Source organism: Lissotriton helveticus, chromosome 10 (genome assembly GCF_964261635.1).
Source record: "Lissotriton helveticus chromosome 10, aLisHel1.1, whole genome shotgun sequence".
NCBI lineage: Eukaryota > Metazoa > Chordata > Amphibia > Caudata > Salamandridae > Lissotriton > Lissotriton helveticus.
Genome location: NC_136071.1, coordinates 142,034,904 through 142,060,465, shown reverse-complemented (window position 1 = coordinate 142,060,465; position 25,562 = coordinate 142,034,904). Strand labels below are relative to the sequence as shown.

Sequence of the window (25,562 nt, the reverse complement as noted above, 5' to 3'; positions counted from 1 at the left end):
TGCCGAATAAATGTTGTGTGGTTTTCTTCGAAAACTAGCCTAATTTATTATGCATGAGGATTCTTAGTATCGCAGCAGGATTTCCATCTTCTGCATAATAACTCTGTACAAAAGTCACCACTATCGTCATCCTTGGCAGACAAGCCTACAGTACCATGACACATCTAGGTAGAACCCCTGAAGGTACCTTTCGGGTATATAAGTCCCACATCTTCTCTGGGTAAACCAGAGGAGAACAGGCTTCCATGCTGACATGCTGACGTCAGACGCTGAAGTCCCTGCTTGCAGACACTCCAGCACGCAGTGATCTGACATCCCTCGCAGAGTGTCCATTTTGAAACCAAGACAGGGTCCTTTGTTCTCTCCCATCAGGTAATGGGGGTTGACTCTTTCCTTGTGGGATTCTTGGATATATTCCTTCACACATGCTGGGTACAGTGAGTTAGGGTTTGCATTTTAGGAGTACTCATGATTATTGCCATGTATCGAAATGCCTGCATATATTCATTGTTTTAGCACCATGGTGGACTTCTACCTTTTCTTTACTCTGTTGGTGCTTCTAGCTGTATACATCTGTTTCTGTCTAATGGTTGTTGCAGCACACGTATTTTATGCTACAATGTCGCTGGTTCAATAAATGTTTATTGAAAACATCCCCACCGTTTATTCTGTATATCTCTCTGAGACAGAGTAAGCACGAGTGACTGAGCGAAAAGTACTGTACTGTTTCCACGATCCCTGAAGGGTCAGGGTCGTCATGTTCGATAGTTGCCAGAAACTATTCGGTCCTTGGTAAGGTTGTGGGGCTTAAATGGCACTGTGAGCCAGCTGGTCTACAGACTAACGTATCCTTTGGGGGTGTCTGGAATCGGTCTGGACATCAATCCCTTAGTTTATGTTGTCTAAATGCACAGATCTATTTAGATTTGTAGGAACTACCCGACACTGTGTGTTACATGGGTCTAAGTGACCCTGATAGTCTCCGGGACAAAGACAATGACTTTAACTTCAAGAACCATAAGCCCCTCTTGGCCAAATACAAGCCACACCTGATCTTCCGAATCCAAATCGTTTTCCCTAATGTCAGAATTGCACCCTGTTTCACACCCATGGGCTTATCGTACCATCTGTATCACGCCCAGCGGTCCAAGCGAACAAAACCTCTCACTTCTTTCAGATACCAGCAGTGTTAAGAAACCGGTAGCACTGAGAAAACTCTTTAGTCTAAAAAATAAGATTGACGTGCTGGCCCTAATCACACCCTGGGCCGATGCGTACCATCTGTGTTACGCCTAGCGGTCAAAGCGGTGAGGCCTCAACCCTGTATCACACCCAGGGGACAAGTGTACCATCTGTGTCACGCCCAGCAGTCCAAGCGACAGCCAATTTCACCTTTCCTAGCGTGCTGTCTATTGGAAAAAGGTGACCTCCCCGCGACCACCTCTGAGGCCACCTTGCGACTACTCCATTCGGACACATTAAATAGGTAAAATATTAGAACTTGGTCAATGGCAGGGTGCTCAGGTTAAATTTTTGCGTTCTTCCTAATTTGCCATACGCCAAATGCTAAGGACTAAGGACCAGATGTGGTCTCTTACCCTCTGACAGCGGCTTCAGGACAGACCTCCACCCCACGGATTCAGCAGAGCCTCCAATCAATTGTGACATCTGCTCACCTTCCTTGCTGCGCAGGTGTGAATCCATCCAGGCGGGTCCCTTTCCTTCGGCTTCAGTTGGGACCGAGGTACCAATCTCTCCTGGCTGGTTCGCCAAAATGTTGAAGTCCAATGCAGAAGATTGAATCTGAATCTGGTCAATAGGACTCGATGATGAGGGAGCGTGGCTATTGTTAGATAAGGTTCTATCAAGGGGAACGTTTTTAACATAATGCAGGACTGAACTGAAGGGTTAGAGAGTTCCTGCACCTCCCTTTCTATGCGTATCTTGTTTCTTCGCCCAAGACAAATCCCCTTTTATAATGCCATACAGATGTTCAAATGAGTCCGGGAGGCCCAATTTAGGAGTGACATCCTTGATGTTTTTAATCCATGGGATGTGAAGTGGCCTGTCAAAGGTCAGACGGTCCTCCATAATTGCACAGTTAAGATCAAGCGCTGGATTACTCCATACCCTAATCCATCTAAGCAGGGGTGCAAGTGCTAGTTGGTCACATATATACTCTAGCCCAGTGAGACTCAAAGTACGGCCTGGGGGCCGCATCCCTTTACATGCCGCCCCCTGAGCAGCAGCAGCACTAGGCTGCTGTTCACTCGACTCAGCATGAATATTAAAAAATATATACATACAGCACACACTTATTTAAAGGTTAATTGCAGTTAAACAAAAGGAAGTAACTAGGCCCTTAACTTTAGGAACACCTTCATTTTTAAGTCGAGCCTGGGCAGCTCAGGAACTGCTGCCAGGCATGCAGTAGTGGAGTATGGCTTTGAAGCCCCGCCCACTCGCCACCCATATTTTTTAATTGGCTTGTGTCAGTGTCCTTCGTAAACTGTGGCTTCCGCGTTATTAGTCTTGTTAGTCCCTCCTTGGTACCGCCTTGTCTGCATTTGTTACCTCCCATAACGATTGTACCTTTTACAGGTGTTGTTACATGGTCTGCTTTATCCAGTGGGTGAGCACTATTTTATTTAATGCTCTCGCCCTATTCCACCCACCACCTCACAGCACACTGCCCGCTTTTATTTTTACTAATGGCGGTCCACGGCGTCCGCTTTTATTTTTAATAATGGTGGTCCGCTTTAACTACAGTGGTCGCGTTTTTTAATGTATTTATTTTGACAGTCTGGCCGCATTTAGCTTATTAATTAATTTTTTTTTACTAGCGCCCATGCGGCACTTTCACATTCATAGAGGCCGCGCTCCTTTCTTTACACAAACCACGTCTAAAGAAAGGTACGCAGCCGACATTAAAGTCAAAACGCGGCATGGGCGCTTTTGGCAAAAAAAAAATCTGTTTGTCAACTTGACAACCGGAAGCTTTTTTTTTTTTTTTTTTTTGTTAGAGCCCCCATGCCGTGGTTTCACTTTAATGCCCGACACGCCCCTTTCTTTAGACGTGGCTTGTCTAAAGAAAGGGGTGTGGCCTTCATGAATGTGAAGGCGCTGCATGGGCTCTAGTAAAACAAATGTTTGCAATGCAATAGGTTGCACGTTTGCGTGAGTTTAAGCGATTGCATTGCCAATAGTTAAAACTTTTGGTAATGCGGGACCTAGTCCATAAAAATGCTTGTTAAAGACTGCAAATATGAAAAATACAATACTTTTTGAATTTTGAAAAGACTATTTCATTGACCTGTAAACCATTTCACCTTAGTAAATCAAATTTATAGCAGTGCATTCAGAAATATTTTTTTAAAGCGATAGTTTTCAAACATGAATTTTGAAACGGCCATGCGATTACTTAAAATTACGACTCTAAATAGGGAATTGCAATTTGTGATTCCCTTTTTTGAAAATGCACAAAAATTGCATTTTTCAAATCGCCTTGTAGCGCACACATGCCCCCAGGGCAAGTGTGCACTTCACATGTGCTAATCAATTTTAGGGTGCTTCAGGGGGCCCTTGGTTTTGCATTTCCTAATTTGCGATTACCAATTGGGTAATTGCAAATTAGGTCGTGCAAAACCATTCGCACCTATGTGCCTTTAGGCCCATAGGAACGAATGGAGTAGCATATCCTAATGGCGATTCCCTAATTGCGACTGTAGGAATTGATATTAGGGAATCTCCATTTTCTTACATACAATTTTGCATTACCTAAAAAGCGATGACATAAAATACACTATTTATGGAATGCAAAATGGAACTTGGACACATGTGGCACAACATCTATTACTTACAGCACATAGAGTTGGCAGAAGTCGGTATGAAGCGCTATAAGTATTCAAGTTATGACAATAAAGGCTCATCATTCCAAGATTTCTCAAGATACCATTCACTCTCGACAGTTCCCTGTCTGATTCTTGTTAATACTTGAAGAGCTTGAGAGCATTGGAACATTTAACGTGGGGCCAGATATATATGAAAGCTTTTTGCATTTCTTAATTGGCTGAATCACAATTTAGGCCCATTAAGAAATGCAAAACAGCCTTTTCATATGTGCAAAGGCCAAAAACCGGTTTTAATGTGCGATTTCTACTCAGTAGAAATTACAAATTGTTACAACGATTGAGGAAACAAAATTGGGATTACCTACTTGCAATTCCTAAAGCAGATGTACAACGCATTACCTGAATGCGAAGTGGGCATTTAGGAAATGCTATTACCATCAACTCAAAGTTGATGGTAACCATGTGCAAAATTTAAAAAATTGATTTTCTAATGTGACATAAATCTCTCATATGACCCTAGAGCATGGGTCTCCAACCTTTTCTATAACAAGAGCTACATCTGAGCAATGGAAACGGTCCTGAGCTACTAACGGCTTCAACTATTTCTGCAGCAGTAACCACATCAAATACAATTACTACAGTGACCACACCTTACAGAATTACTAGTAGTGGCCACCCACATGCATGTCAACACTATCAAGTGATAAAATATTGTGTCCTGTCAAAATATCAAACCCAGAAAATAACTAATACAATATCATGAAAGTATACATGAATACGTAAGTATAGATTTACTATTTTTAACTCCACATCTACGTACCTTGAAGGCTCATATATGTGCAAGATAAATAGATGTGAAATTTAGAATGTAATTGAAATTAAACTCTTCTATAAATACTTACCTTCATGATAGCCAATATTCTGGCCGCAATATTTTTTCAGGGTGATATTTAAAACTCAATATTGTTGATGCACACCAACCTCCCAACGTGTAAGAAACAGTGAAGAGTTGCTAACATCAATGTCAGGAAACGTTTTTTCAATATAAAATGCTTCCACATGACTAATGAAATAACAGCCACAGGAGAAAATGTGTAATGGTATAAAGGGAATACGAACAGGTATAAACATCCACAGCTTGGTTTGAATTATCATTCAAAGGGCAGCTATAAATATATTTTGTATTTTTAATCCTTTGTTTTCAAACATTAGCATATTAGTTTTCCAAAATGTGTTTTGTATGAAATACGAACATTTCATATTGGGTAAATACACAGAGAGAATATCTTACCTTTTGCAACAAAAAAACTCACAATTTGAGGGTACAGAAATGCGTAGCGCAACCATCATTAAAACTGCTAGACCCTCGGGATTACTTACAATGCTGGGCTGCACTACAGGGAGCTACTTCTAGGGTACTGGCGAGCTACCGGTAGCTCCCGAGCTACCCGTTGGAGAACCCTGCCCTAGAGCATATGTGCACTGCAAATTTCAGGGTGCCTCAGAGGGGGAGGCGGGGGGCTTAAGCCCAAAGTCACCCTTGGGTTTGGATTCCCTAAATTGCGATTTTCTATTCGGGAATCGCAATTTAGGAAACGCAAGCCATTTCCTGTTTCACCCATAGGTGGGAATGCAATAGCATTTCCTATTTGAGATTTCGTAATAGTGAATCCTACTCTGTAGGAATAGCTATTAGGAAATTGCAAATTTTGTACCTACCATTTAGCATTATTAGGAAATGCTAAATAAGAATTTCGTACATATGGCCCCTTGTTACCATTATTGTTCTCCACACACTTCTTGAATGAATCTCTGGTTTATACATGCAAATAAGAGAATGACCAAAAGAATAATTGCAGAAGAGGCATGAGCTCTTCACGGCGAGCCTGCTCTTAGAACAAGATATTTGACCTATGACTCGAGAATAATACGTGTCGGAAGTGACATGACATAGTGTGGCACTGGAAGGGGAAATATTGGGGAGAGAAATCAGGCTGTGGACTTGGGTAATGTTTTGAGATACTCTGTAGCTGCCAAGGGGAGCCATGCCCACCCCTTCAGAAGGCAAGGCTTGTTATTCCCCCCAAAAAAAACTTCCATTCTGGGACTATATCGTGGCTTTGAAAGTACTACGATGCAAAGCACTGTTTGCTAAAATGCGGGCCATGCCTGATGGTGCGCCTGTGATACAGGCTCACTGGGAAGCTAGGGTGCCTGGTTTGTAAGGGCTAAGCTGGAGACCACGCGCCGCCTTTGTGTCAAAAACAGTCCGGGAAAGTGAGGTAATTTCTAATTTATCCTCTGTGCTGTTAAGGCCTCAGCACAAAATATTACGCAGGGGATTGCCGTATTTCAGAGTATACTTCTCTGTGTTCCTATCTTAAGCTCCACAAAAACACCACGTCCGATTCGGAGAAGCTTATTAGCTCTTTACTTTGAAGCAGGATTTTGTAGCGTATCTTGCTGCTTATGGCTGTATTAGAAATGCTGAGGTATTGGGCCTCTAGCTCAGAGTCAGGAAGGCTCCCTTAGGGTTTAGTGTAATTAAGGAATTGAACACCCTCCTAATCCATTCCTCATACTTTGACTGGGTAAGACAATTTGTAATTGGAGATCACTTAGGCTCTAAGATTCCCTGTTGCCACTGCACCTGCTGCAATAATCATTCTCTTGTAGGGGATTTCCGTGTGTAGTCATAATCATGTGAGTAGTCCCGCCCGGAGCACTTCATTAGATATATCTTCTTAAGTTGTCATCTTCTGCCTTTCTTCAGGAAGGCCTATATAGACACTTCAGAGATAAAAAGACAATAATGCAGCCTAACCAACTCTAGGCTACACTGGCCATTACTACAGTGGAGAAGCGTGGCTCAGTGGTTAGAGGCGGCAGACCCGGAAGCTGAGATCGGCCGTGGACCAGGGTTCGATTCCCCGCCTCGGCGGGTCTCGGGCTCAAAAATTCCACGGTCTCGACAATTCTCGCTCCGGTGCCTACTCAACTCACGGGGCCACACTCTGCGACTCTGGGCAATAGCTTGCTTAATCTCCACTACAGCCCCTCGCGGCGGGATGCCTGGCTTTCACCTTGTGGATACCCTGCTGGGGTACCTCACAGGGGAATACCAGGACGGGTTCCCTAAGCAAGCGCTTAGATACCGGGTCGGTGATTTGCGCTATATAAATACATGTACATTTACATTTACATTTACATTTACTTCATCTTGAAGTGAAAAAAGATAGCCAGTATAACTTTTTTAATTCATCAATTTGCTGAGTTTTACACAAAACTCTTTTTTGCATGATAGAGATGAAAAGGAATGGATAGAGAAGCCCCCATAGGCTGCCATATGTGTCTGCAAATGGATACAGTGCCTTTAAGAGTCTCCAGAGACCCCCGGTTTCCCATGATGCACAGCCAGAGGCAATTACTTTCAGTTCTTTTTTCCGGCTCCTGCTAGCCCTGGACCCTGGAGCATTGAGCTCTACCTTTTTTGGTATTACATTCTAAATTAGTTCTGTATTTGGATTTTTGAAGTTTCACTCAACGTCTTTGGCCTTTATCTACCTTCTGATGTAGTTTTTTGCCAGAATTCCTGCAGTTTTCTTGTTAAAATTCAATCTCTGTTTGACAAGTGTCCTGACTGTGGTAGGAAGAAGGCCAAGTCTGATGCTCAGAGTCTGTATTCTGTGTTTGCCTGTGTCTCATGTGCCTGACACCTGCTCTATTTGTAAGACCTTTTCTAGGTACACCCTGCGTGACAGGGAGAAGATTCGGCTCCAAGGGTTTGAGCAGAGAAGACAGAAGGCATCATCTTTAGCCTCTGGGCAAGGAGAGGGTAAGTCCTCTACCAAGATCCATGCTTCGACGTCTGGGGGCTCCCAAGTCGAAAAATGGCAGAAAAAAGACACCGGTCCCGATCGACATTGAGGAAGACTACGTCGAGAGCAGGTATGACGACTATATGCTCTTCGTCGACTCAGGGCTCTGGGTCGAATCAACGTCGGCGATCAACGTCGAGGAGAAGAACGGCGAGGTATCAGACGAGATCGCTGTCGTGGGTTTCCCCGCGTTTGACGTTGACGCTACGAAGATCGCCATCGAGACATCATCGTCGTCAAGCGGAGACACACAGGCAACGGCGGTCGCCGTCGATGCATCACCGCCAATCGCCATCGACGTCTATGAGAAGGTCTACGTCGAGGAGAAGGTCGCACTCGATGAGAAGGTCGAAGTCATGGGGTTAACACTGATGTTAGACGTCGAGGTACCATTCTGGGACTCGCTCCGTAATGAGCCTATCATCGTCGACAGGAAGTTCGCATTCCAGACGATGTCGACGCTCGCCGTCGAGCAGTGGATCGACGTCGAGGGGGAGGTCTGATGTTGAGTCCAGGGCTCCTTCTTCGCGGCCTGCTCAGAAACGGAGGAGATTGGTCTCTTATTCAGGTTCGGAGTACTCACGTACCTATTCACCATCCAAGACGCCTCCTACTTCTCGTCAACCAGTGGCCCTGCCATTGACACCTCCTCCACCACCTTCTCTACCGCCGCCGCCTCTCTCAGCCTGGGCCCACGGTTCTTCAGCCCACGCGTCCCGTAGAGCCTCGAAGACCAAGAACGCAGTCTTGCTCGAGACATCGTTCCCATAGACACCACCGGTCTTCCACACTATCCTGTCGTCATCGATAGAAGAGATCTCGCTCCCGGCATACAAGGGATAAGTCTTCCACGACTACGGGGCGGTACTTGCCTACTCTAATGGACTCTTCCCCCTCAGAGGGTGTCTCCTGTTGACGATATCTCCACCTTCCTGGAGGTTCTGGTTAGAGGGGCTTCAAAGTTGAGCATTCCCCTGTCTACTCCTGTGCCGTCGACATTGGTGATATTTGAAAGTCTCCTGAAGAGACAAACATCACGTCCGTTGGTGCCTGGTGTGGAGGAACCGGCTATGGAGCTGTTCATGACACCGTCTTCTATAAAAATCTGCACCTTCCAGGTTACAGAAGAAATATCGCCCACCGGAGTCGGATCCTGCTTTCCTCCGACTGGACCCCACTCCGGACTCAGTCATAGTGGTGGCGGCACGGAAACAGCATGCTACGGCTCCGACTTCCACAGTGCCACCGGATAAGGAGAGCCGTGAGCTGGATTCGGTGGGGAGAAAAGCTTGCAACTCCGCGGCAACATCCATGAAGGCGGCCAGCTCTACTGCCTTGCTGGGCTGTTATGACAGATCCCTATGGGAGTCCCTTCAACAATTTGTGGATCTCCTACCCAGAGACAAGCGGGAAGTTTTTCAGGAGATAGTGAATGAGGGCCTGATGGTTTCGAATCAAGTCATCAGCGCTGCAGCGGATACGTCACTCCTGGCAGCCCACGGAATTGCTCTATGGAGACATGCACTCATTTACACATCCTTCCCCAAACTGGATAACAAGCCTGACATCCGTGAAGAACCTTTAGTAGACCAAATCCCCCCCATCAGTACTTACTGAATTCACTGAAATTTCAGAAGAAACCTCTCTTCGGGAATTACTAAAATGCAAGTCCGGCTCTCCCTGCGACCCCTGGCCAGCAAAACAATATAAAGCCCTGGCAGGACTCCTCAATCCCCACCTAAATTCCATCTGGGTTTCGCTCAGGTTACAGCACTGAGTCAGCCCTGATTGAAATGGCTGACTCGATACGATGGACACTAGATGGAGGCTCCAAAGCGGTGCTAGTGCTGCTGGACTTGTCGTCAGCATTCGACACCTTTTCGCATCCCATCCTCCTAAAGCGTCTGAAGTCCATAGGAATACAGGGAACAGTACTGGATTGGGTATCCTCCTTCCTTTCAGACCGCAAACAGGTGCAAACCCATCCCTACACTTCCACTGTGAGACCCCTTAAATGGGGCGTTCCACAGGGCTCCTCACTGAGTCCGCTTCTTTTTAATGTATATCTAACCCCCTTGGCTGAAATGATCTCAGAATCAGGAATTAAAATAACATCCTACGCTGATGATACACAACTCTCATTCACCTATAATGATGTATCCACTGCCACCTTTGATCCTCTTAAAAAATGTCTAAGGAATATTGCGGACTGGATGGACCGCAATTTTCTTAAACTTAAAGCGGATAAAACCGAGGTCTTGTTTTTTAACCAACCTTCCCCCCTTGCTTCTAATCTCTGGTTGCCAAAAGAATTGAGCATCGCCCCTCTTCTCAAAGACTCGGTTAGGAACCTGGGCGTCCGGTGGGACAACGGTTTGGCCTTTGCCCCTCAGGTCCAAACACTCTCTGCCGCCTGTTTTAGCAAAATTAAAATAATAAAAAAGTTCATCAACTACCTGCCTAGCAACACTTGTAAAACTGTAGTCCATGCACTTATAACATCACACTTAGACTACGCTAATGGACTCTACATGGGTCTGTCAGTTGGACTACGCCACAGACTCCAGACGGTCTAAAATATCGCTGCTCGTCTGGTGGGTGGCATCTCGCTAAGACAACACATATCCCCCTACTTGAGGAAGCTGCATTGGCTCCCCATTACCAAAAGAATTGAGTTCAAAGCTATGACTTAGGCTGGTCCTAGGCCTTTGGCTGCCCGAAAGGCCAATCTTAGAAAGAGACTTCGTCCCTACAATCATTCTAGAGCCTTGCGCTCTAATACCAAACTTCTACTTGTTACCCCCAGATTTTAAAAAACCAGATCAGGAGGTAAATCTTTTGAAGTGTGCGCCACCCTTCGTTGGAACAAACTTCCACTTTACCTCTGCATGATCCAGTCGGAACCTGAGTTCCGTAGATCTCTCAAGACCTGGCTATTCCCCCGCCAGGATTAGGTTTGGTGCCATTTGCTGTCTGTCCACTAGCGCCGGGACACCCCGTTGGGGTAGCTGTGCGCTTTATAAAATACACAAATAAAATGCTTGGCTTCGTCTTACTTCTCTGAAGCCTGAGGCGCAACAGCGCATTTCCAATCTTCCGTTCTCAGGCACGACTCTTTGGCTCCCATGCGGACGACGAGATGGCCTGCATGAAGACTGAAATGGAGACTTTGAAGGCTGTAGGTTTAGAGAAACCTAAAGACCAGCAAAATACCTTCCGCCCTTTCCAGCGGCGTTATTCCCCTCAGAGGTTTCAGTGTTCTCAGGGCCATCAGTCGAACCAACAGCAGCAGTTTCAGCGGTCTTTTCAGCAGTTTCAGAATCGCCAACAGCGAGGACGATCCAACCAGCAGTTTGGACAAGGGAACAAGGCTCCTGTTGGTCTAAGCCCTGAAGGGTTTCTTCCCTCTCGTCCGTTATCCACTCCGGTGGAAGGAAGCATTCAAAACCATCTGGCAGAGTGCCTGAAAATAATTCTGGACAATTGGGTGCTGAATATTGTTCGCAGTGGATACTCTCTACATTTTACAAGTCCTCCCCCGTAGATTCCTCCAACTCAATCACGCTACATGCTACGCGAGTTGCAGAAGGAGGCCAACACCCTCTTACAGAAAAGGGCGATAGAACCGGTTCTTCGGGCACAAAGAGGAACAGGACTGTATTTTCTGTTCTTTCTAGTCTGCAAGAAAGACCAGAACGAGTTCAGACCCATCCTTGACTTGCGACAGGCCAACAAATGGTTTAGCAGAGAAAAGTTTCTGATGTTGTCCTTGCATCAGTTCTACCCTCAACTTTATCAGGGAGACTGGCTATGCGCAATAGATCTGCAAGACGCATATTTTCACGTGCCCATAGCGAGGAAACATCGCAAGTGTCTGCATTTCACTGTGGGCAACAACCATTATCAATACTCTGTGCTGTCTTTCGGCCTGAAATCAGCTCCTCGGACATTTTCCAAATGCATGGCCGTGGTGGCTGCACATCTAAGGAAGAACAAGCTGTTCGTCTACCCGTATCTGGACGACTGGTTGATCAAGGCAGCTACGCTTCAGGAAGAGCAACAGCATTTCAATCGGGCTTCCAAACTCCTACTTCGGTTGGGCCTCCACATCAACTTCACGAAGTCTGTCTCGACTCCTGTCCAATGCCTACAGTACTTGGGAGCCACCATCATTGATACGCGCATAGCAAACGTGTGTCCTTCGGAGGAGAGACTCTTATCGATCCTTTGGAAGGCTCAAGCTCTCATGACCATGCCCTCCCCGACGGTGAGGAAGGTATCTTCTCTCCTGGGCTCCATGGCCTCCTGTATCTTCCTCACTCTGAATGCACGCCTCCATATGAGACCCCTGCAAGAATGTCTGGAAGATCAGTGGGACCAGAAACTGGGGGATTGGGAAGACAGGATTCAGCTGTCGCAGCAGGCTCTCCAGTCCATCCGATGGTGGTGTTCTCCACGCAATATCCTCTGGGGGATTCCCTTCCACAAATACTGGCGCAAACCATAGTGACGGATGCTTCTCTCCATGGCTGGGGTGCACATTCCGACCACCTTCAGATACAGGGCACATGGTCCCAAAAAGAGACAAGTACCACATCAACTCCCTGGAGCTTCGAGCAGTCCATTCGGCGCTGAAAGCCTTCCAACTGTCGTTTCACACCAGTACCCTGCTTGTTCAGACAGACAATACGACCACAATGTTCTACCTCAACAAGCAGAGGGTCTCGAGGTCTTGAGCGTTATATCGGGAAGCCCAGGCCATCTGGAACTGGCTGTTAGCCAGGAACCTGACCATCACTGCAACTCACCTCCCAGGTGTTCAGAATGCTCAGGCAGACGCGCTCAGCAGACTCCTTCAAGAAAATCACAAATGGGTCTTAAATGACGAAGTGGTGCGAGACATCTTCGAAAGATGGGGTACTCCAGAAGTCGATCTGTTCGCTACCGCGGAAAACAGAAAATGCCGCGACTTCGCATCCAAGTTTTACCAACCAGAGACTCTGGGGAATGCACTATGGATCAACTGGTCAGGCGGCTTTTTCTACGCTTTTCCGCCAATTCCCCTGATCCCGACAGTACTGATCAAGCTCTCGCAATCACGGGCAAGATGATCCTCATTGCTCCGGAGGGGCCCGTCAGTGGTGGTGCACAGACCTACTCCACTGGTCTCTCCTGCCACATCTCCGTCTTCCATGCCAGCCGGATCTTCTGATGAAATTCGGCAGACAGATGGTGCACCCCAATCTCTCGTTGTTGAATTTGGCGGCATGGCTCCTGAGTTAGTACAGTACGGACATTTGAATCTCCCTCAGGACTCAATGGAGATATTGAAGGAGGCCAAACGACCATCTACTAGCACATCCTATGCATATAAATGGAAGAGATTTTGCATCTGGTGTGCATCTAAGAATGTGGATTCTACCTCCTGCAAGGAAGAGGTCATTCTTCCTTACTTGCTACACTTGGCTCAATCTGGCCTCCAGTTTCATTCGATCAAAGTTCACCTGGGAGATTTAACTGCTTATAGGAAATGTCCTTCACAAACTTCCTTTTTAGGTCTCCTGGCGTTGAACCGCGCGAAAGCGCGGTCTCGCCAGAGACCTATAGTGAGCGACTCTGCTTCCCCAGGAGAGGCGACAGGAGCTGGCCACGCGCAGGGAATTGAGCGGGCCACGCGCACGCGAACGCGCTCGCTGTGGCCAGCTCCTGTCTCCTCTCCTGGAAAGCTCGAAGACCCACGCATGCGCACATAATGCTGATTTGTTTCAGTTTGTCTGGTTACTATAGCTGCCGACCGAGCAAGGGTAAAGGAGAGAAAACACAGGCTCCTGCAAACAACACTTTCTTCTAACATGCTGAATCTCTAGACTTCGCACTCCATGACGCCGTAAATCAAATAAAGTGGGCATAGTCCGCCTCTCGTCGGTGTCCACAATACGTTGGGATTGCGCCCGAAACCCGCACCTGTGCGAAGATCGAAATCGAAGAATCGAAACTGATCTGCACCAAGGAAGCTGGTGTTCTGCCTTTTGTCCTTCATTCCGCAATTTTAGCAGAAGTGAGTGGAGCGCTGAGGGTCTGTAGGAAAGCCAGGCGCTGCCTCTTGACTGTTCCCAGCTTTGGCCTGAAACCCCGCGAGTAACCCCGGGAGAGAGCGAGTTTAGTGTTTTCGAACACAAACACCCGGAGCGAGCGCTGCGCTCTCTGTCTTGGTCGCCGCTGCTAACTAAATGACTGCCGCTCGCTCAATGACGACGCCCAGCCGGGCAGCACAGCAGGGGAGATCCCCAGGGGTCAGGAACTACTCGGAGCATGGAGCCGCCGCAGGGCACCGAGGTACAGTGCCCGGCCAACAGGAGTCACCCGACGCCCACCAGCAACGGACGCAGCCCGAGGGGTGAGTAGAGCTCCTACCCTCTCACCCAACCACATTCCTTGTGAAGTTACTGCACTCCCATAACATGAAATACCTGGGGGTCAAAAACATAAGTCAAACAGAAAGGATCACAACACCGATACTACACAAATAACACCCGTGAGGACATTGTGCGTATTAAGGATGCCGGCCAAATCAAGGCTCAAGAGCATATGGAGAAAATGATTCCCATCAGAAGCCACACTGTACCGCCCTCTTTCTCATCATTTGGGTTCTCCTTACCCAGGAGACAAAAACGGCTGGTCAAATGTTACCGTAACCGATAAATGTGGCAAGTGGGAGGTATATTGTGCAAAGATTAAAGAGGCTCCTGAAAAAAGCAGTGTATAGTAGTGAAGGTGAAAAGTGAAAGGTAATCGTAAAATTAGGTGAATTGGGTAGAGAAACAAAATTTATTGGTATCTCCCAATCCCTAAGGTTAAAAAGCAAGTGTAAGTGCAGGTTTGAAATAATAACCGTACTTAATAGTGGTCAACATGTTTCTGCATTTAAATAGAACAAAGTTTCAATGCATTCGTCAGGACCTTTGGTGGTTAACACTACTGCTTACAATAAATAATGAAAAAATATCACCTGAAAATCCCATCGAGTATAGTCGAACATCTTTGGCTTTCCTGGACCTAAGGTTACATGCAACTCCAACTGGAATCGAATCAGAGCTCTATCGGAAGCCTATGGCAAGAAACGCGCTCTTGCGATATGATAGTTGCCACCCGCGGGCTCTGAGGGACAACCTGCCTTTCGGGCAGTTCCTCAGAGTCCAAAGGAACTGTTCTAGCAAGGAAGCCTTCAAGACCCATTCACAAAATCTGGAATGTCAACTGATTGAAAAAAGTTATCCAAAGAAGATTATCCGCCAGTCTAAGAAGAGGGCTTCCAATAATAACAGGGAGTCCCTTCTGGAGATACATCCTCCCAAAGAGAAGACCAACCGCATTGCCTTTGCCAACACATTTAATAGTCGATCTAATCAAGTGCAACGGATCATAAAGAAACACTGGTCTATCCTGAAAACCGGCGGGGACGACATAGCCTTACCAATCTTTGCCTTCAAGAGAGGACAAAATATAAAAGATCAACTTATTCACACACGCCCACGTAACAAGGAATCCAGACAAGTTGGTACGCTGTGGGATCTACCTCCTGTGGTTGGACACCACCCTTGTGGATCTTGTACAGTCTGTCCCCAAACTTGTAAATCAACTGTGGTGGACATAGGGACAAACCGCCCATGGACACAAAATAGATTTACAAACTGCAACAGCAGCAACTTAATCTACCAGATAATATGTCCGTGCTCATTACGATATGTTGGAATGACGACTAGGAGGATAAGGACACGCATACAAGAGCACAAAAGTACAGTGCGTTGCCGAAAGCAAGCCACTCGTCTCACTGCACACTTCCTGGAGAAAGGGCATGGCCCGGATGATTTTTGTTGGACAGTCTTGGAACAACCTCACATTCCTGAGTCCTGCACTGACATCAGTCGTTTCCTGTTCAAAATAGAGCAAAAATGGGTCTATAGATTGAACTGTGATAAGGAGGGTCTGAACGAGCCAATACCCTGGAGCGCCCTTTAAACCTACAATGACTAACAGTATCACTCTAATAAACCTGGAGTGCCTTTTAAACCTACAATGACTAACAGTATCACTCTAATAAACCTCTATAAGAACCTAACACCATTAGATAGACTCGTGTTCTATCCAGATCCCTCTAGAGTTCCCCCTTCTCAACAAATAAATTTCCAATAATCTGATTGTAAATCACTTCCAAATATCTTCTTCAGTTAGAGGCTTTGGTGATTAATTTGAATAATACTACAATATACTTCATGTCCCGGTAATTATCTGGATATTTATATATTCATTTGTCACTTTACATGTGATTTTCTGAAAAAACGCGGTTGGAACTACATGTTCCAGCATGCTCTGCATCACGTGACTGTTTCCTGATCACGTGATGCAGCTAAGCAAAATCCGAGGATACAAACATCTGTTCTCCCTGATCGCCGATGCCCCCCCAGACAGTACAGACGACTGCCCGGAGACATCGACGGATAGGTAAGCGGCCGCCTCGCTTGCTAGCACACATCCAGCTAGTGATTACCAATCCGCGCAAGCTAGGGAGCGTTAACTGCCTCGCTCCCTGTACTGCGGGAGGCGGTCGTCTTGTTTGAAATTGTCAGCGCGGCTTGTTTCCTAAACACAGACCCAGCCAGGTTTATGACACGCGTGTGAAAGAGGAGAAGTTATGAGCATTTGAAAGAGCAGCGCCACCCTTTATGAGCGTACTCGCTTTCTGCGCCGTTATAACATCTGCCATTTGAATATGCAGTTCTGGGTATTTTTAGAAATAATCCATTTCACTTTAACTTGTCAGCGCGTCTTGCTTTTCAAACGCATATCCAGACACGCGTTTGAAGGAGCAGAAGCTACACGCGTTTGAAAGAGCAGCGCCAACCTTTAATAGCATACTCGCTTTCTGCGCTGTTACAACATTTGCAGTCTGCCTTCTGACTATGCATGTCTAGTCATTTCGGAGAAATTCGGAATAATCTAATTTAGTATGATTGCTGGGGTATTGCATTGGTCGGGCACCCACAATGAAAATAATGATGGAGTAACAAGAGATATATTTGACCTCCGCCTAAACTTGTTGTTTTTTAAAAAAAAATTCGCATTGATGTTCAAGCAACTCTAAAAGCAAAATAATATTACTTTTAGAGCGGTGCTCCTTCAACCTGAGCTGCAGCCAGGTGGGGTGAAGCCTATCAACCACCATCTATGGGTGAGTGTAATTTGGAATGTTGTGTCTGAATAGTTGTGAATGGGCTTCCATCACACGGGGTTTGTATTGCAAAAACCCTGAGAATATGATTTATTCATGTTTCTTTTTGTCTTTGTGTCTTTGTCTTTCTGTTTGGATCCAATACTGTTTGATGCAACGCGATAACAGTACACGGTTGAGTACACACCTGGGATTTTCAGGTGATATTTTTTCATTATTTATTGTAAGCAGTAGTGTTAACCACCAAAGGTCCTGACGAATGCATTGAAACTTTGTTCTATTTAAATGCAGAAACATGTTGACCACTATTAAGTACGGTTATTATTTCAAACCTGCACTTACACTTGCTTTTTAACCTTAGGGATTGGGAGATACCAATAAATTTTGTTTCTCTACCCAATTCACCTAATTTTACGATTACCTTTCACTTTTCACCTTCACTACTATACACTGCTTTTTTCAGGAGCCTCTTTAATCTTTGCACAATATACCTCCCACTTGCCACATTTATCGGTTACGGTAACATTTGACCAGCCGTTTTTGTCTCCTGGGTAAGGAGAACCCAAATGATGAGAAAGAGGGCGGTACAGTGTGGCTTCTGATGGGAATCATTTTCTCCATATGCTCTTGAGCCTTGATTTGGCCGGCATCCTTAATACGCACAATGTCCTCACGGGTGTTATTTGTGTAGTATCGGTGTTGTGATCCTTTCTGTTTGACTTATGTTTTTGACCCCCAGGTATTTCATGTTATGGTAGTAATGTTTGGGGCATGTACCTGGTTGGTCGTTAAACTCGCCCTGAGACCCTCCACCAAATATATGTTGTGTATAAGTTACTGCACTCACCTGTTTCATTTGTTTAATCTGTGAACGTCTCCTCTTCTCTTAAACGGAGACGTTCGAAGATTTGGCCTGGTGGTTAGAAGCTGCTCACCTTGGCATAGGTTCAAATATCGGCCTGGCCAACCTCCTGTGATTTTGCACAAATCATGTAATCTTCCTGTGCCCAAAAAAGAAAATATGTAACATAGTCTACTTCTAGCGTAAAGCGCAGTTTCAAAAAAGTAGTGCACTAAGGAACGCTATAGTTTCAAGGCAGAGATATGCGGCACCTGTTTCCTAGTCCGATTGTATGCTGCAAATTCCCTTGCTGAGAGAGGGCGTGGTTGTTTCGTTTTCTCCGTGGTTTTCCTCTCCTTACTTTAAGTTCTCATTCTCTTTTTTTCCACCCACCTACAGTGGCGGCTGGTGACATTTGAAAGAGGTGGGCGTAAAATTTGTGGTGGAGCACACCGCGGCGAGCTGGCGTAGCGAGTGAGCCCAAATGACCTAAGGGGTGGTTTGGGTGGGTTCTCCACCGAGATTATTTTTTTTAAATGAGTGGGCAAATGGGGCATTTTCAAGACTTTCGGAAGCCACTGTGCTAAACAGAAACAGGCCACTGCCTCCCCTCAAACTACCATCAGTTCCAAGGCGCTATGGAGCGGACACGGCTGGCAGCAGTATCATAGCACCTTTCTTGTACCTTCTCACAACCCCCTCCCCCCCCCTCCATGTTGTGTTGCAAAAAAGCGCTATCATGCAGCCAGCGCTGAAAAAAGACATAAACAACACCAATCATTTTTTTGGGACACCCTGGAAACTGCAATGTGCTAATGGGATACATCTTTATAATCTATAACGTGCTGTTACACTTTTGTTTTCTCATTTAATTTACCGCTACAAGATGAGCACATGCCATTTAGAAACCTTAATGTAAAAGTTAAAAAATACACCCACCACAGTGTCATGAAGCTTATATGTGCATACGTGGTGTGCTAATATTAGTACACCTGTGAATAACAAAAGTACATTGTTATCTTTCAGCATGTGTTGGTGGTAGATGCCTGTTTGTGTCTTACACTTTTTTTGGCACGTTATGTTTTTTTTTGTAGACTTTATTTATATAGCGCAAACTAGACCCGAGACATAGGTTATCAAAGCACTTTACACAAGAATCAGTTTAGTTACATGAGGACACATTTATTTTTGTGAGGCACGGACAGATTAAGTGATTTACCCAGAATCACAGGATGTTTAGTGTCGTTGCTGAGACTCAACCCCAGTTCCCCAGCTTCGAGGTCGACCGCTCTAGCCCTAAGGCTACATCCTCACCCTAATTACCCCTATGCATATTGCATGGCAGTGGATGCTCAAGTCTAGAATCTATAATGTGATCTGTGCTAATTTGAACTTCCTGCATGCTAATTTGGTGGCATCTGATCCAGCGCTCCTAATGAAAAACTGTCTCACCAACACTACCTACCTCCACAATACTCACATTAATCATGAATCGCATACCAAGGCCCATAAATCAAAGAGACAATTTTTGAGCGACTGAATCATGTGACCTAATTAATCAAAACTATTCACAAACTATTTACAAAATTATATACAACTGCAGTTTATCATTTCTTACCATGGTTTTAAGCATAAAATCTTTTAATTAAGTCACTAAGGTAAATGGATCAACTGATGGTAACTAGACCATGAATAAACAAGACCAGCTTGTCGTTTCAAAATCTAATTTATTAACTCTATATTTCATGGAATGAGCATTTTTAGTTAAAACTTGTTTTATTTCAAAATACCAGCAGCTTTTAATTGAAGGAAAGGCACATTAGTCTGGCATTATTAAAGCAAAATCAGATGACATGAAATAAAGCAAAAAAAAGTTTACATTCCCTAAATCCTAATTTCCCTGTCTAAACTCGCTTCACCTAAGAAAAGACATTTAAATCTGTAATCCTTACGTGCGCCAAAAGTCCGTCAGCACGTCACACTCTTCAGGAATCAGAAAACGAGCAAGCAGCCCCCTCTTGTCCACGGGGCAATTTTTATACCTTTCTATCTAACTAATCTCACTAAAAGTATATTTTTTCTCTGTCATCCAGTGTTCTCATTGGCTGACTGATGTCAGCTCATATGGTGTCATCAACTCTCTCGAAGCCTAGATCAGACTTTTCTTAGAGTCCATTGTCTCTTATTCACAAGTCAAGCGAAAGCGCGGTCTCGCCAGAGACCTATTGTGAGCGACTCTGCTTCCCAGGAGAGGTACCAGGAGCTGGCCACGCGCAGGGAATTGAGCGGGCCACGCGCACGCAAACGCACTCGCTGTGGCCAGCTCCTGTCTCCTCTTCTGGAAAGCTCCAAGACCCACGCATGCGCACACACACAGAGACAGTCCCCACTGTCTGCTCTCCCCATGCGCACACACACACAGAGACACAGTCCCCATGTCTGCTCTCCCCTCTAGCAGCCATACCCCCCCAGCCCTTTTAAACTTACCGGGCCCGTCAGTGCACGCTTTCACCAAGCACACATACACCACCAGCCGTCAGTGCATGCTTTCACCAGGCACACACACACCACCAGCTGTCCGTGCACACTTTCACCAGTCACACACACCACCAGCTGTCAGTGCACGCTTGCACCAGGCACACACACCACCAGCCAGCAGTGCACACTTCCACTAGGCACACACCACCAGCCATCAGTGCACAATTTCTACAGGCACACACACCACTAGCCATCACTGCACACATCAATTGTTAACGCATCCACAATTAACTATTGCAGCAATCGCAGTATGGGACACTTTACTTTTAAACATATTCATCTAAAGTGCAGCATGCCACCATTACTACAAAAATAAATCCAAATTTTTTTGGCCTACAATTTATTGACTTTTGTTGCAATTAGTGTTGCAATATTTAGCAATGCCAAAAGCTCAAACTTAATTACTGGGAGACCTATTGCATTGCAAATGCTTGTTTAAATCCCAGTCATCAGAGATTTTCTTGAAGGATTGAAGAAAGTGTTTCCTCCCATTAGGCATCCTTTGCCTCCTGGGACCTCAATTTGGTCCTTTCACGACTGATGAAGGAACGGTTTGAACCCATTCATAAGGCTTCTATTTAGCATCTGTTTTGGAAGACAACTTTCCTTGTGGCCATAACTTCTGCTCGCAGGGTTAGCGTACTTCAGGCATTATGTTGTAAAGAGCCTTGTACAGTCTTTCATTCCTCTAAGGTAGTTATGATGACTCAGCCTAAGTTCCTCCCTAAAGTTGTTTCAGTGTTTCATGTGAACCAAACTATTACATTGCCTACATTATTTCGGAATCCCTCTTCTCCTGCTGAGAGGTTGCTTCATTCCCTTGATGTTAGGAGGGTCTTGAAGTTCTATTTGGACAAGACTAAGGTTATCCGTAGATCAGACCAGTTATTTGTAAACTATGGCTCGGGCCTAGCTACCTCCAAACAATCCATTTCTAGGTGGATTGTTTCCTGTATTCAGCTGTGTTATAAGAAAGTCAACAAGACTCTGGTTAGTAAGCCTAGGGCTCACTCTACCAGAGGTAAAGCAGCTACTGGGGCTTTACTTCGTAATGTACCTATTTCAGAAATCTTGAAGGCTGCCAAGGGGAAGTCAGTCCATACATTTTCTAAGCACTACTGCCTAGACACTGGTGCTAGGGCAGATGCTCCGGTTGGGCAGGCTTCTCTTCGAAATCTATATGCACAATAGTGCGGTTGTTCTCTGTTTCTTCCACCACTGGAGAGTTGTTTTGGGATGGGCTTGCTAGTCTGTTCACATGGTTATGAAATCCCCTACAAGAGAAGGAGTAGTTTCTTACTTGTGACTCCAGTTCTCTTGTAGGGGTATTTCCGTGATAGTCATAAGCAACCCGCCCGCCTCCCCGGTGACACACAGATGTCCCCAAGACTCGGTAGGCTCTTTACACCTTCAAAAAGAACTGAAAGTAATTGCCTCTGGCTGTGCATCATGGGATACCGGGGGTCTCTGGAGACTCTTAAAGGCACGGTATCCATTTGCAGACACATAATGGCAGCCCATGGGGGCTTCTCTATCCATTCCTTTTCATCTCTATCATGAAAAAAGGAGTTTGTGAAGGAGAGTTTTCTATGTGTAAAACTCAGCAAATTAAATTGCTAAATTAAAAAAGTTAAACTGGCTATCTTTTTCACTTCAATATGAAGTAATGGCCAGTGTAGCCTAGAGTTGGTTAGGCTGCATTATTGTCTTTTTATCTCTTAAGTGTCTCTATAGGCCTTCCTGAAGAAAGGCAGAGGATGACAACTTAAGAAGATATATCTAATGAAGTGCTCCGGGGTCCACGCACATGGGCGGGACTATTCACATGATAAATGACTATCACGGAAATACCCCTACAAGAGAGCTGGAGTTACAGGTAAGAAACTACTCCTTACTAAACCCTGCATCGCTTACTTCGCATACTTGTTCAAACACAGTTTGTTATGGAGCTTTGTTGCACCTTTCCTACTATCCTCCCCATGGCTAAACCTGACAGTTTGGGGTTGCTGTTGGATGCTTGTGATTCTTAAGTCCGCCGGGAAGGTGGAGGAGAGATCCTTGAGTTTATTGCCAGTGCACCTTTTTAAGGTCATTGGAATTAATTGGACATGAAGGTGAAAGTACATCCTTCAATTTAGAGATCTAACTATTTTAATTTCTGTTTGTAAAGGTAATTGTATGCTTCACGTCACATACATAGGTTTGGTTTGGAAAAACGTAACTTGGTTTTGCTAAATGTTTCTATTTGGGATTTGTACTGTGTCCAGAACAGAATAGTAATTCTGGATATTAATACTTAATTGTCCCTAAAATGTCCACGTTTAAAATGTTCCATCCTTATTGTCAACGTGAAACCCTGATGTCCATTCCCCATTACATCCTGATACGATGTAACACTGGGTTGTGTACTAGGAATTTGAGCAAGTCTTTAACTCTTCTTATCCCAGTTTGAAAGGGCATAAGTGATTAATGAACAGCTTTAAACGGGTAGGTACTGAGTATCTGCATTTAACTTTTTTGAAAGGAAGCATGTCTACACTTCCTAGCAGCAGTGCAATACTGTTAGTGGGAGACTACTGGCTGTTCCCTGTGACAAACGGGTACTCTTGCATAGTTAGTGCTGGTACTTGTACATTTTTGTTCCAAGAACTATAATCATGGTATTCAGTGCTAAACTTTCTGCAGCAGCCTGTATTAAGGTTTCTGTCTTTCTTCTTTAAACTGTAAGTATTTTGTATGGGAGTGACTGGTCTGTTCCCACATGTAGCTACTTATGTATGTGAACAACTTTGCTCTCGCTTATAATCTAATGGAACAGGAGGGCCCTCAGCAGTGAGCAATGGTAGGTACTGGCCAGGAAATTAACTCTTCTCGCAGCCCTCCCCCTTCAGCATTATTAAACATCAGATGATTTCAGTGCATCACATGTCTCTTAATAAAGCGAACGCTTCTTCATTGTGTGGGTTCTTCTGAACATCCCTGAGAATTTGGCGTTCCTCTGGTTTCTCATCAGATTTTAGGTAACTGAGGTGTTAAATAGATGGTTTCATATTGACCATTAACTCACATGGAAGTGGTTGGCTTAATTCACACAAGGCAAAAAAGTGTCCGCGTAATTATGTAGGCACACGCATACATGATGCCAACAAAATGACACAGGGTATTAGGAATGCTGTACAGCATAGCTAAAAAACATTGACAAAGCAAATAGGTCTCAAATTGTTAAAGGGGGTCAGTGAAGATGGAAAACAAGGGAAGGAAAATGTTATTTATGAACAGTAATTCAATAGAAAAATTTTACTTTTCAGAAATACCCTTACTTACCCTATGCATGTGTATGTAACCTGTTCAATGCATGCATGGAATCTGCACAGGGAGGATTGGCAGATCGGTAGCTTGTCAGCTGTTTTGAGAATGTTAATGGCCATAGGTGTGTCACTGAAAGCAATCAAAACATATCCGTTTGTATAATTGGACTTTTTGTGAATCATGCAAACAGTAAATGTTACCATTGCGTAGGAGTAAAGTGTAATCACTGTCAATAGACCTTTTGTATGTGCATCTTTGAGATGTGTTTCTTTAAGTGGAAAAAAACGAGTTGTCTTTCTGAGCAGTAAATAATTAGCATGAACATACTGAATACCTTTCATCAGGGGTTCAGACTCTTCATGAATGGGTTCAGGCAGTTTTGGTGATTATGGTAATTATTGAATTTCTGATCCATAGCATTCAGAGAATGTTAATTTGTCTTACTAGTTGCTCACTAACTTAAGAGGTACTCAACAAAGGAATGTAACAATTATCAACAAATGATGCAAAACGCTTGCCACCTGGTTTTTATTATTATATTTTCTAGTTTTATATTGGGCATCCTTGTTTATGAAAGCTCAAAAGCCATAAATATCCAGATAATCCACCTTCTGTTATCAAAAGTCTAGAAAACAAATTACACAATGTAGACATGTTAAACTCCATTTAGCATAGACTTGATCAGCGATAATTGTGATGTTATACAAATTATGCTTAGTGATCCTCCTTGGTTAACTTACTGTATGACTTTATTGCATTCTTATTTCAGTAATTAACACACTAAATTAATCTATAAATTGGCATACTTCAGAAAGAACTACAGTTGCTCGTTCCAAATTGTACATCATTTGCATGTTGCTACAAATCAAATATTACCCTAAATGTCTGTTCCTTAAGAAACAAGAGCACATTTTATGTTTGTCACTATATGTGTTTGAATTAAAAAATAAACTAGACCCAAATACTTGGTATATTCCACGTGTTTCAAAATTCCTTTAAAAAAGAGTGAGATTGGGATTGCTGGTCCACAGAAAAAAATGTCATGTTTGTTATTGTTTTTATAGGATCCTGCAATCAGTAGTACCCAACCACCCGGTTCATATTGGCCTTATGATGAAGGCTTAAAGCGAGGGATATTCATTAATTCGTCAACGGGGCAACCTATGATTGGAAAGGTGAGATGAGAGTTTTTCTATGTTGGAATTATTTAAACTCCATTGCTACTGTGTATTGCTCAATGTGAATCGGACTATTGAATGAAAGTTTTAATTGTACTAAGGATTCGGATGCAAGAATTATGCATCACCATCTCCATTTATTAACTAAGCAAACACAGCAGATTAAAGTCACAACCCAAAACTACTGTATCCATGAACAGAGAAAATTAATATAAACCATACAAAACACCAAAACTAATCCGAGCACTTTATTAGGAGGTTATATACACTCTGATGAACCTTCAGATGCCCTCTTTCTTCCTTGCTCTGCAGCCCTTGGGTTTCTATTAACTACTCCTTTCATATAACTTGGATACAGGTACTGATGTATGCCTTATTCACCTTATTTAGATGAATGCCTTTCACTGTACACTTAAATTCATTTAACTGTTCTGGACACATATGCCCTTATCTTGTTTGTTGTGTTCTAGTCCTCAGTTTTTAAAGTTTTGATTTGAGTATGATATTCAATTTGCTTCTTCAATGAATTTATTGTTGAGGTGGTGACCCTATGAATCATACCCAGTGAGTAGCGAGGTTAGTGCCGACGTGATGTCTCCTCTAGGCAGGTCATGAAGGAGCTCAATGTTCATTGCTGAGTGTTCTACCCAGGCAGGTCGCAAAATGATTTATGCAGCCGCCATTCCTTTTTTCTTTTTTAAGAGAAATTAAGAACTTCCTCCCACAAACCTCCAACCA

The 25,562-nt window shown here is 44.4% G+C and overlaps 1 protein-coding gene across 3 annotated transcripts in view; it reads left to right on the top strand.

Moving 5' to 3' along the window:
* The window catches only part of LOC144786032 (lysosomal alpha-glucosidase-like), an 828,834-nt gene that overhangs the window by 311,769 nt on the left and 491,503 nt on the right, over nucleotides 1-25,562 (top strand). For all 3 annotated transcript variants that reach the window (XM_078664954.1, XM_078664952.1, XM_078664953.1), the window contains exon 9: nucleotides 24,711-24,821. In XM_078664954.1, coding sequence (XP_078521080.1) covers nucleotides 24,711-24,821 — 111 coding nt within the window. The remainder of the gene's footprint in view (nucleotides 1-24,710; nucleotides 24,822-25,562) is intronic.